The following is a 13765-nucleotide window of genomic DNA, read 5'->3' on the forward strand; positions in this document are numbered from 1 at the left end:
CTGCATTAACTGAGATTGTACCAATCTATAATCTATGTATTTGAATAATATGTTTAGGACCTGTAGTGCATTTAAGAGGGAGGAGATAGCAGTGCTTGATTTTAATATCTTTGTTTTATCTGTGATCCATGTAGGTGGACAGACAGAGCATTTAGGTTGTAAAAGATCTGTGCTTAATACATTATGAAGAAACAGAACTTCTGTGTGCCAACTTGAACAAATAGCCATTTTTGATAAATTTCCGCCCTATTGCTACTCTTAAAGTTCATGATGAACAGACATTTTGGGGCCAAAAAAAAATCGGCCTTGGGGAGCGTGCCACGGACCCTTAGTAAAGGCTTAAAAACCTATCCATAGATCAACAGTGACACCCATGGCTGAATCTAAAGTGTGCAGACACTACTGGGTTAAGGTTTTGATTATGAAGGAAAATGCTGTGCTGGGCCTTTAAGCAAAACATCCAGTTGCGTGTAAATGAGTTTTCCATTCTCTAAAAGAAGTGTGGAGGATATTATCCCAGTAGTTCTTTACCCTTTCAAATTAGATGTCACTGCTGTCCATGGTTCTGAACTTTATAGCAATTTTTGGTTATTATGTACAAGTTCACTTGACAAAAATGCCTGTAGTCTTAACACAGCATTAGCCTGAAGCTGAGATGTCTTTTGTCATTGTTTGTGTCATTGTTATTGATTGCAGAAGCTCCTGAGCTGTAGAGGTGCGGTGAAACATGGTCGCAGTGAGAGAGGATACGTGTGTGACCAGTCTCAGCCTGTGTCCAGTGAGACATGGCGGTGGCCCCATGTGGAACAGCAGATGGCTCTCATGAACAAGCGGATGATGATGCTGCAGGCATGTGGAGCCTGAGGAAGAGAAAGAAGAAAAGGACACAGCAGAGAAGAAAAGGGACAGGGTGCGGGTAAGGGACATGTCGTTCCATCATGGCTTATTGGAATATCGCCCGTTGTTGCAACATATAGAGACAATCAACAGTGACACTTCCTACTGTAGGTGATTCTACATTTGAGAGAAAATGAAACAGCCAATATTGAGTTATAAATGTTAAAGGACACATGACTGACCTTTCCTTGCTTTTTTAAAATAAATAGTTTGATATAGTATGTAAACATTGTTACAACCTCAAAACATGTTCACATTTCAGCCCACAAAATCCACCTATGGTGGGTCAGCAACCCAAATGTTAAGAAGATAACATTTGCCATTTTGTCCCTTTTAACAAAAAACCAAAACACCTTGGGAGCCACAACATTTTATGTCCATTTCCCCATCTTGGCTGTAAATATGTCTCAGTATGTGCTAATGTAGTAGTATAGGCTAAAAAAATATAATATAAATGAAAACGCAGACTTGCTTTGCTCTGCTTTAAGCTTTAGCTCAGATATAGCCACTTTTCTCGCATCAGGAAACATTTCCATGAAAGTAGAATATCACCGTTTGACTTTTTACGAGTCTGAAGTCAGTTTCTCATTCGCTAGCTTTAATTTCCCGTTCCACGTGAAATGGTGCCTGAGATGCCAGAATGTAACTGCTGCATAATTTCAGGTGGAACGGGAAAATTCGAACAAGAACCCCGCGAATGAGGAGCTGACTTCAGTTTCATGACTTTTTAGTGTTTGACAGTTTCACACAGCAGATTAAACGTATTAAGAAACCAGCTGAGTGCTTATAAATGGAAATAAGTCGGTTTGTTTCCAAATTATCGATGTCCGTCTTTAATCTCTCCTTTTGACTTTTAGTTAGCTACTAGCTAGGCGTGATTGTTGTCTGAACTTCAGGGTTAAAAGGTAAATTAGTTATAAGCTACGTTAAATCCAGTGTTTAAACAGTGCTAGAACAAGCGGCAGAGCTTTATTTTATTGCAAAGGGGGATCATTTTATTTTGACCTAAAAATCTAATTCTGCTGTGGAGCCGCAACAGGACAGTAAAAGAGCTGGAGCTGCATGTTGCCGACCCCTGACCTTTGGAAACCAAAGCATTTACATATATGTGCATATTTAGCCCACAGCAGTTTAGCCTGCTCACTCAGGCTGATGTTATAGGGAGTGTTTCAGCCTATACTGCTATTTTTAAATTAATTTCGTCACTTCCAAAGAAATGTCCATTGTGGATGCTGTTTTATTGATACAAGAGCAGACCCCAAATGTAACAGACTTAACCAGTATCCATCTGTGTGACACCAGCCTGAATAACTGATGTATTGAGTCAGCTGTGGGGTTGCTGTAGTGTTTTTTCATACGTTTTCAGGTAATAAAGCTGGGCTATTCAATCACAGTCCTGGGGACTCAATGCTCTGGACATTTTCACTACTTTACCACACTTGACTGAGCACATGAGGAGCTTGATATTAAACTAATTACTTAGTTGAATCAAGTGTGCTAGACAATGGAAAATACAAAAATGTGCATAGCATGGGCCCCAGGACTGGGAGTTCCTGTGTAAAACTCTAGTTGTGCTCCAGCATTCCAGACATTTGACACCAAATTTAGAGCTTTTAGTGTTCAGGGTTAACTTTATGAATTCATTGTCATGCTCATACCTACTTTTAGTAGTTTGACTTTGAATGGCCAAAAAAGTCTTACAAGGACTTTGTCTCCATCTAGTGGGTAACACCAATACAGGCACACGTGATAAAATTCCCCTACAACTAATACAAAGTTCCAGACGTCCTGTGTGCATTTTCCTGCTTTTTAAGGCTGCTTTTCTTAGCAAACCATATAAACTTTGTCTATTTAACGATGTACATAGCTGTTCAGGCTGTTGTTTGTCCAGTTAATGCAGAACGAGTGAATGTTAAGATCATTTGAAACAAGCCAGTTAAACAGTGCCGTCTGGATTACACTTTGTAACCTGAATTCCTTCAACTGTTCTTTTACATGAGCTCAGCATTTTAAAATATTTATACAATACTCTTATACAGATGTGCATTAAAACTATTTATTTCTTCTAATTCAGGAGTCTAAAGGGTACATACATGTAGCCATAATAATAGCTTGAGATCTTCCAGTGAGAATAACTTAATCAGCATTGTCTAGTGCACAAGAGAAGAAAGCTGGACTGTTGCCCTACTTGTTGTTTAAATAGCACCAGGCTCCACCACTGGCTTATCCGAACAGCTCACTGTAGACATAGATGACTACACACTGTGTATAGATACTCTAGAGGAGGGATGCAAAAACTTTTTGTCTTGGGAGGCCAAAGTGCGATATCTATGGTGGGCTGAGGGTCAAACAATAAACAAATAAAAAAGGTATAGGTTTCAAATGGAGTTTTCAATGTATTTTGTAAAATTACACTATGATCTATAAATAAAATACTTCAAAAACAGTTTTAAAAGGAAAATAAGAATTATATACTGCATAAATATGTTAATTCTCTCATTGAGTGAGGGTTGAGGGGAACGCTATCTTTATGGTAGGCCAAATGAAATGGTAGGCCAAATTAAAGGGCCACACTTTGGGCAGTCCTGCTGTTCTGCAATAAATGCATGATCAATATCAGCCATTCATACTGTGATATTCTTGGATATTTTTGGCACTGCTTTGACACAAATGTCATAAATAGTGGCATAGATACACAGTGTAATAGTGAATAGGCCTTAGAGGTGTAATTAGAAGAGACCCTGGAGACTGATGCGTTACCAGGTCCCCAGAATGCCAGACAGACCAGTGGTTCCAGTGGGGCTTTTGTGTCAGTACTGGGGTGGGACTTCAAGAGGGACTAACAAGGCAACCTAGAGCGGCAGCAGTTTTGTTATTCTTTTCACTGAAAAGCTACCTCCTGCTCATGTTTCCTTTGAATCTGTTTTTTTTTATGCAGATACACATCTAAAGACTGTTACTTAATAGATTAATTTGAGTAAACAGAGTTTTGTGATATTATTTACAACTCTAATTTTGAAATCATCAAAATGACACAGCCAGCCTTCCCCAACAAATGGGAAACAAAAAAATTAAACTTAACAGCATACATTGATATAGTCATTTACTTTGGCATTTGTAATAAATGAACAATATATCTTTTACACTGCACGCAGAAAATTAAAAGATAAAAAAGAGTAAAAGCCATTATTTGACGTATGACACTGAACTGGAATCAGTGAGCTGTAACCACGCACATCCGGGTCATTCCTTTACGTTGAAGCCTTCGCTGAAGGCGTTAGAATTTTTCCCCACCCGTTTTCAGACAAAGCCCGCCTCCTCAGCTACGGGACTGGCTACTCACCACATCTGAGCATGTTCGAGGCACAATCTCTAACACTGCCCGGAAGGGAAGGTTTAATGCCTTACAGTGAATGTCTCTCTAAGTAATTACCTATATATATTTAACACTGGCTGCCTTAATTTAGTTCAGCTTAAATAAATAAAAAATGTATTTAACTCCCTGATGTAATATATTGAATGTATCATGATTCTGTAGTACATTTTGGTTCTGTGGTTTAGTTTTAGCCAAAGGTAGGTAGTAATTACTTACATTTGCATAGTGTGGGCTACTCAAGCAAATGAATTAATAAATTTATCCTTTTGTCAGTATTGTCATATGATAATATTCTTATTTCTACACAAGTATAGCCGATTTGTGGAAAAATTAATATTTTGGTCATATGTTATTTTTTTGACATACTGTAGTGTCAGCAGAACATCACACAGAAAACATGTCACACACAATATATAAACAGTCCCTTTTCAGGAGAGTGTGCACATACCATGAGCCACTTGCATGGCCATGCCTTCTGAATCTTTTAAAGCCAGCACCAGTCAGTCAGTAGCGGTTCACTACACAGCCCGGTCACTGGTGACCTACCAGCTCGAGCCAAGTCCTTGGGCATTCGCAAACAGTCCCAGCCAGTGCAAACACCACGGGGCACTCGCTCCTTAACAGCGAGTGCCTCCAGTCCTCCCCCCAGGGCCACGCCACCCCTGCCACGGCTTCTCCGGCGTATGGTAGAGCTCCCCACAGCATGCCATGTCAAATCCCACGTGGCTGGGGGTGACAGCAGCAACAGCGACGCTCGACCCTGCCCTTCCGCTCCCACTGCCACACAATACCTTACAGTGAAAGTCTCTCTAAGTAATTACCTGTATATATTTAACACAGGCTGCCTTAATTTCGTTCATCTTAAATAAATAAAAAAATGTATTTAACCCCCTGATGCAAATGACCCCTGATGCAAACGACACTGTCCTGAATTATTATTTTACTGAAATATTTGTAGCAACATGCAGATATAAATAAATTACATTGCAATAGGCAACAAAATTTAATCTCTGCACTGAATATATATGACATTATGGTGTCACTCAGAAAAAAAGCCAGGTGAGGCCATAATTTCTGCTCGATAATGTTCGATTATTAAAGGAGCAACGCTGAAAATCCACTTAACAGCAACTGAAACTAGAGGCAGGTCACTCTGTGCCCGGCTCACTGGGGGTGCGCACCTCTCATGAGCCTCTTCTGTCGGCAGTTTGCTTAGCAAAGCTTCTACCTCCTGGGAGGCAGCGCACCCAGAGAGCTACACTATGTTCCTGCAGTACATGAAGCGGCAGTTTCAGGACCGCAATTCCAGATATCAATATAAGTGTAATTGTACGCATATTTTGTTTTCACCGTTTTACATTTAATGTATGTAAGCGTGACGCACTAGTAATAATAATTACCCAGTGGACTGTTCGTGAATGTGAGCTACCATCCAATCCGATCGGAGGAGGCGGGATTTGTCGGAAAACGGGTGGGGAAAAAAATAACAACGCGTGCTGTGGAGCGAAGGGAGGGACTAGTGCAGCAGGAATCCGGTTGGATCGGCAGTGTCAGTGCGACGCTGCGAATGGAAAACGACCAATATTTGCTAACGATTTTGTAGCCTGTGCGTTGCAGTATGTTAACTTTGGACACGGAGGACGGTTTAATAACGCCGCCTGACATGTGAGACAAAACAAGAAAGCAGAGCTGCAGGAGACCTGGCCGCGTCTTCTCCTTTCTGTTTCGCGATTTCTCCGTTGATGCATCTTGTCGGGAAGAAGCATGAAGAAGTTTAATATCAGAAAGGTGCTGGATGGCTTGACTGCGGGTTCCTCCTCCTCCTCTTCGTCCGCCTCGCTTCAGCCGGGCAACAGGGAAAACGACGTTATTCAGGAGACTCTGCAGTCTGAACATTTTCAGCTTTGCAAGGTGACTTCTGTTATGATGTTGTCTTTCTGGTTTGTTTGTTTATTCTGAAGTGTCAGTGGTTGCTAGCATTGCTAATGTCAACCCCCCTTTTCGGTCCCGCATGCTAGCACCCTGTTAGCCAGCCAGCCAGTCAGTCGGTCAGCCAGCCCTACAGCGGCGGCAGCTTCCGCCAAGACCGAGCTCAGCTGCTGCAATTCAGTGTATATTCAGCCTCCATGTAGCTAATAAGGCTTGTATCTGTCAGCAGTAAAGCTCTTCAGTTAAGTTAACCACTGCGTATCCGTGCTAAAATACCCTTGTCAGTTAGCTAGCTAGCAGTCTCTTCCGCCTATAAGGTGTTGTTGGTGGCGTTTACATGGTCAGTTCGGTTTGGTGCGGTTCCTTCGATATTAAAAGCATCTGGACTGGTTATATTATTAACTATGTAACGTGAAGACTTTTAGGAAAGACACAGAACACAAACTTAGACGTGGTTGCTGACAGTGCGATAGCTCAGCTACTGGCTGTTGATTTGAGTTAGGCTTGTTGCCCCTCAGTTTATGTAGTTGAACAGATTATAATAATCAGCTGAGGTACAGCGAGTCCAGTGGCTGCTGTCATGTGATCCCATCAGGTAGCTAGCTAATGTTAGCTTGTTAATAAAAACGACCAAGCTGACTTTATACTCGTCAATAAACTCTTTAAATTAGGTGGTGTTGGCATGTTTGTGACGTTAGCAGCTATTTAACCGGTTGCTGTCACTGCAGTTGTAGCTGTCCACCTTCGTAGACCTGACTTCCTTTATTACAGCAAACATTCATCTCGGTGATATGTCAGGAAATGTGAATGTTAACCTAGCTAGGTTAGCTATGGCACTGGCGTGCTAGTTACTGTTGTGTTGATTTTAGTGACTTTTAGCCGTTTAGTCGAAGAGTCCCCAGAAATGTCAAAGCAGTGGTGTTTTCAGGAAATGAACGTAGCTGTTAATTTTAGCTAGCCAGTCGTGTCGCCTCGTCTGCCAGCTGCTGTCACAGCAGCTTGTAAAGGAATCAGCCTCGTAAAAGAGCAGTTATGTTCTTATCTTTTTTCACGAGTCTGAAGTCAGCTTTCTTTTCGCCAGCTTCTTTTTCGAATTTTCCCGTTCCACCTTAAATAGTGCAGCAGTAACGTTCTGCGATAGACACCAGAATGTAAGTGCTGCACCATTTAAGGCGGAACACGAAAATTCGAAAAAGAAGCTGGCGAATAAGAAGCTGACTTCAGACTCGTTTTTACTGTCACTAGATCAGGCCTTTGACCTTGGTGACAGTCTAAAAGTAATGTTTTCCACCGTAGTTACTTTGTTATAGTGCTTACACAGTTGTACAGTCTGTATGTTTCTTTGTTTCTGTATCTGTCTGTCAAAGTTGTTTTTTTCCAGCATCATTATAGCCAATTTATAGCAACAAATCATTTAGTTTAAACATGAGTTTGTGTTGGTCTGTGTTGGTCAGAACTAACAGTAAAATCATCCTGATGGTGCATGATGGAGCACATACCAAATTCTTGTAATTTTTTTAACAGGGGCGTTATGATGACAGTTTTAAGTGATCTCTGTATTGAATGAATGCTTAAATATAGACATTGTTAAATACCTCCTTCTGTAGCTGTATATGTTCATGAAGACCTTACTGTTGATGAACAATGGACATGCAGTTTAATGCAACTTCCATTTTGTTTTGTTTTGCAGACAGTGCGACATGGCTTTCCTTACCAACCCTCTGCCATGGCCTTTGACCCTGTGCAAAAAATATTGGCCATTGGGACACAGAATGGATCCCTAAGACTGTATCCTTTCCACTATAGGTTGTGTGTATGCCATTTGTGGCCAGTGTATTAATATTATGTTTCTGTGTTTTCCATCACAGTCCTCAGTGTTGAAGGCTAGTCATTCTACTTATTTTATTGCTTGTGGTAGTTGTCTCAAAAAGTAACTAAAGATGTTTGGTCTTCACGTTCTGTGGTCTGTGCTTTTCACAAACGACTTCTTATGACTTTATGAAAATGGCCAAATACTATTAATTGATTTGTCTGAGGCAAACCAGCCTCCAAGAAGTCTAAAGCTGTGTGACAGATATATTACTTTTTTCATCACTTAATTTTTGTTTTTCTGTAGTGTTCCATCACAATGTAATGGATGCCTACCTCTAAAATTTCTTCTGATTGTTGACTATGTGCATCCACGCTTGGGGTAAAAAATAATATTAATAAGATCATATTTCACCTGCCCCTCAGCTAGCTGAGAGACCCTCCCTGATACTGTGTTTCACTTAAAATATATCACAGTATGTTGTGTACTTTATTGAACCTACAAGGGAAATTTGTCATTTTGCCTCTCTTACCACTAGGCTGGCAGCTACCCCGGTATGCGTTATGAGTTCCAATTAATGTTGATTTTTTCAGGGGTCATGCCCTCTTGAAAATAACGGTTCCTAAATTACTCTTGGCATGGATGTGTGATAGAAGAATAAAAAGATGGCAGTGGTCACAGTGCTGCTCCTGGAGATCTACCTTCCTGTAGAATTTGGCTCAAATATAGCTCATTTGATCCTACTAATTAAGTGGGGGACGGATCTTGATGAGATGTTCATTTAGGGTTCGAAATATACTCTACAGAAAGCTAGATCTCCTGGATTAGCGTTGGTGATCGCTGTCCTGGCTTTCTGTGGCTCCAGAGAGCTCATTTTGACACCCTTATTTTGGTGTGTGGCCTTTATTTAGAAATATTAAATTAGTGGTGCAGTAAGCAAAACATTTGAAGGTGCGTGCTAGACTAATGAGTAGGATGTGGGCTTTGAATGCGTTCTACATTCTGGGCATTCCCCCATGTTTAGGGGATCATTTAAACCAGGGCCGTGGATAAGGCGTCATTCTCCCTCTTATATCTTGTCAGTTGCATTTTGCCGTGTGGTTTTAGTGGCATGTTTCTTAGCAGCTGACTGTGAATTCCTGGAAGAGTTACTCTCATTAATGATATCTCTGCTGTGGCATGAGCAGCTCTGTTGCCATATGCTGCAGAGCCAGCCTCATCATTGCTTCTGTTCACTCTCTGCCAGAACACCACCTCACACGTGCTGGAATCATCACTGGTCCTGCTGGGCGCGTCTGCTAGACCATGTGACATGCGCAGCCAAGCTTTTTCAAGATGCTGCTTAGAAGAGCCCTCATATCTCATATCTCGTTTTTACAAGCACGTGGCCTTTTCACCTTTATTTCTTTCCATGTACATGTAAAAAGAAAACAGAACAAAAATTGATGTACCGTCAAATCGCCCAAGAAAAAGTGTGCGAGCAGGTGTGTAGGGCACTGAGGACATTTGAAAGCAATTGGGACAATTCTATTGATTTGTTAAAGCTTATGAAGGTCATGTAGACTGAAACATTTGCATCTCTTCGTAAGCTGGTGACGGTTAACTGAGTTACTGGGTTACCAGCCCCCAGTGATGGTAAACATAAATTTACTTCTGGTTTAAAAAAATATTTAGTTCAATCCATAGCAAGACACTAGTATTCCCACACATTAATGTAACTGAACTTTTAAACATGTTGGGTGATGTGAAATCCTACATTAATACCAGATTTATTGTATCTGACCTGATGATTCTTATAGAAGTGCCTATAAAGCTGTGCAGATTGAAGGCTCTCAGGTGGCAGGCATCCTGTATTTTGCCTGTTTAAAAAGCCATGGATGTTAAGGTGTAGGACATCCTAAGACCACAATGTCAGGTTTCAGATGTTAGATAAAACGTCTTTGGATCTGCACAGTTTGACATGGGGTGAAATGGCGTCAGACAGAAGGCGTCAGGCCAGGGCTGAAAGATTAGTCATTTTTCTACCGAAATTGTGATTTGAAAGAGAGCAATTTTCCAGTCACAAGAGCTGCCATTTTACTTATAATGTACATTATGAACATTGTTATCTTAAGATATTTTAAGTGGGCAAATTTATGCTAATAATGCTGAGCTTGTGGACCGTCTGTAGATGAGTCAGATCAGTCAGAAGCAACCAAATGTCCATGTGCTGTGTACATGACAACACAGCTAACTGGCGTTCTGGCGCACATGTTCTGTGCTCAAGCTGCAAGCTAGAAAAAGACGATATTCTGGTCTTCTCAGCCAAAAAAAGGCTTGGACCTCAGTCTATAGAAAATAATTACAATTTAAATCACAAATGCAATATTGGTCAGAAAAATCACAGTTAGATATTTTGCCCCAATTTTTCGGCCCTACATCTGGCTAAGCTAAATGGCTACGTACACCAAAGCCTGGGCGGTAAAGTCTGTGTGACATTTGCAGTTGCTTTCTTTCTTACTAGATTAATTACAGTTTTGTGACCAAAAAAAAATAATAATGACAACAAACTGCATCCACAACTTTTACTGAACTGTGCTTTCATTATGATCTTTTATTTGGTGACAGTTAAGCTTTGACTTGCAAGCTTTCACTGTATTTGCTTCCGCATTACGGGCTGTCGCAAAATTGCTGAAAGGAAATGAGTAGAAACACTTTGTGGAAATAAAGAATTAAAAAGAAAAAAATATATATACACCCCCTCTGTCCCAGTGTAGCTGTTTATCAAGGTTATTTACCTGAATCACAAGCACAGGCCTACCTCTTCATATTTTTGTTGCATCTCTGGTACTAGTTGATGCTGTTAAATGTTATGAGAAATAATACATTTAAGTACTATTAAATGGTCTCACATGACATTGTTAATTTGATGTTTTTGTAGTAGGAGTGTTGGCCAGTGGGGTCCACATACACATACATGTAGTCACACGGATTTAATGCTGCTAACTGAAGTTTATTTACAAATGGCAAAGTGGTCTGAATGTGGTTTGAGTTTGGAGCAGTATTACTACTGTAACTGCTTAATGGTGGGTGCGGATTTATTGAAGGAAAGCCTTTGGTGTGAGGCTGTGGCAGTTGTTCTTTTAGGAGCTCAGAGGCCGGCCACCCACCTGCTTGACTTGGCTCAGTGCCAGTGCAGCGTGTTGAGGTGTGATGCGTTCAGAAAGGCAGCCGTTGCCTGGATGTGTTAATGTGCTGGGTGGGGGGGGGGTGCTGATGGACTTGCTGCAGTTCAGCCAATTGGTCCATTCATCAAAAGACAGGCTGTATCGATTTGCCTCATTCCTCTCAGCATTGGGAGCCACAGGCACAGCCTGGTTAACGTACTGTAAACTCAACAAGGTATTTGTTAACAATAAACATGTAATTTAACATGATGTGTTTATACTTCTGTCTTTTATGCCTTGCTCCTTTTTCTCCCAAAATATTAGGAAAAGACAGTGTCCGATCTTGTGGTTCTCTTGATCAATACTAGCTTGTTAAACAGATTAGGATACATTATAGATTCTTTCATTGAGGAATCCATAACAGTCATTCTGATTGCTCTCCCTAGCTAGTCTTTGACAAAATGTACCAAATATTAGGATTTTACTTAAACATAAGATGAAGTGGTTAAACCATTGGCTTTGCTCGTAAAGCCAGGGTTCACAGTTTGTGGGTGGTGTTTTCTTCTGAACGTAAGTAAAGTCTTTCATCTTTTGCATCACAGACAAAAACCTATGCAGGTTGTATTTGAAGGCTTTATAAGCCTTCAGAGTGATGTAAAGTATCATTTGACATTCAGTAATCTTGTGATGTTTTTGACATTTGCTTGATCTAGTGATCTAACGCCTGCAACACATGCAACATAGCACCACAGACCACTTTGGTTTACCAAAGGAGGAAGTGTCTCTAAATAGAGGAAGTGTTTCTCTTTCAAGTCTGCAACGTTTTCGTGTTCTTGCTAAAGACTGTAGCAGTGAGTTAGAGCCATTTCAGCTGATGTCTTCAGAGGGTTAATATCCATGTGACTATCATTTCCTGCTCCAGAACATTCCAGAGGCAGTCTGGAACTTACAAGGCTGAATAGCGCATTACGTCTCCCACTTCCCTTGTTTTCACTGACATTCATAAGCTGCCTTTGATAGCTGGACTAATATTGCACAAACTGATTTAACATGTCTGAAGAATTCATAATCACTGTTGAATCTACACCGTCCCTAGCTGTGATTATAATTACAAATATTTATTGTTATGACAGGGAGGTGATGACCTGGACTAGTGAAAGTATAGCTAGTGATGTAAGCCTGAGAAAATAAGACATTTGCTAACTTTATGCTTATCTTGTTTATTTAGTAGTATTTTAAAGGAGAGAGTTTTATAAACCTTTAGCATTTGGTAGAAATAATGGAGATTATTAGCTCACTTGCTTAATGAGAGCATCGACCCTGAACAGTGTTTTGGCTACATCACACTGATCAGTGTGGGAAGGAAGCTACGTTAGTAGCTGTGGAGCTTGATGAATATCAGCTATTTGAGACTGAACCTGAGTTTGTTTAAGGCGTCCAGGGCCTGTTTGATTACACTGTTGTTAATCTTGTTTGAGCAGATCCTAGCTCCACTCTATCACTGTGAACAGCACTAATGGGCCTGTGTGGACAGAGCAAGAGTGAGCAAACTCCAGCTTCTCACTCAGTGGCTTGATATTCTTTATTTTCACTTTACAGCTTGTCACTTGTTAGTATTTGGGTGTGCATGCATGAGATATGCCTCTTCTTTGTAAGTCTGAATCTTGCACACTTTGACTTTGTTTTGCTCTACAAGTTGAAACACATTGGTAAACCTTTGATTTGGCATGCTTAAAGATTGGCTTGTGTTATTTTTGACCAAAGTTGTTTGCGTTTGTTGGATCGTGAGAGTGCTATGCTTCGTCCAAACACCTTAAGCATTTTTTTGATTCATCAGGTAGTTGCCTACTCCTCTGTGTTCCCTGTTGTCTCTCTCAATGTCTTCCATGTTGTAGACATTTGCAATATAAGTATTCAAGGCTGATACTGTGATAAGCAAACAAGTAAATTTTATTTATAAAGCACATTTAAAACAAGGATTTACCAAAGTGCTGCACATAAACAAGAATATATGAAATGAGGTAAATACAAACAAAATAAATGGAATAAAACAAAACAACAAACAATAACAGCTGAGGCACTTCTGATATTTACAGGTAGACTGTTTTACACAATCATCAAACAACATTGTGCAGCTCTAGCAAAAAACAATCATAATATGCTTTCATTTTAAACTAATTGTAATTGATACAATACATTTTTAGATAAAGGAAAAATACATTGCCTGTATATATGTATCTCAGGTTCACATGCTAATGTTGATATTTTTATGTTGCATCGTGTGCATAGCATACATGTGTGCACACTAGGGGCTTAATGATGCATATATTATTTTCAGGTTCAATAAGAGTTTCATTTTTGAGGTCAAGATTAGATTTTTGATATTTTGTATATTAAAAAGGTCTTGACTATTTTTAAACTACACAGTTTGCTTTGGCTCTGATAAGTAAGTTCTCAAAAGTTCACCTGCTGCAACACCATCTAACAAAATAACCCCCAAAAATCATAACCTCTTGAAATCATAACTGATTCACAAAAAGCTATTTGAATGAGTGTGGGTGCATAAGCCCTGCAGCCTTACTGCCTAATTTTGCTGCACCCACATCC

The 13765-nt window shown here is 40.2% G+C and overlaps 1 protein-coding gene across 7 annotated transcripts in view; it reads left to right on the plus strand.

The window, feature by feature from the left end:
* Positions 1-5765: 5765 nt before the first annotated feature.
* stxbp5b (syntaxin binding protein 5b (tomosyn)) overlaps positions 5766-13765 on the plus strand; it is a 38069-nt gene continuing 30069 nt past the window's right edge. For 4 of the 7 annotated variants that reach the window (XM_036594141.1, XM_036594142.1, XM_036594143.1 and 1 more), the window contains exons 1-2: positions 5767-6184; positions 7893-7990. In XM_036594141.1, the coding sequence (XP_036450034.1) occupies positions 6038-6184; positions 7893-7990 (245 nt within the window). In that variant the 5' untranslated portion in view covers positions 5767-6037. Of the gene's footprint in view, positions 6185-7892; positions 7991-13765 lie in introns of all 7 variants that reach the window. The other 3 variants (XM_036594145.1, XM_036594146.1, XM_036594140.1) reach the window with 1 other exon arrangement.

This window comes from Colossoma macropomum, unplaced genomic scaffold, assembly GCF_904425465.1.
Source record: "Colossoma macropomum unplaced genomic scaffold, Colossoma_macropomum, whole genome shotgun sequence".
NCBI lineage: Eukaryota > Metazoa > Chordata > Actinopteri > Characiformes > Serrasalmidae > Colossoma > Colossoma macropomum.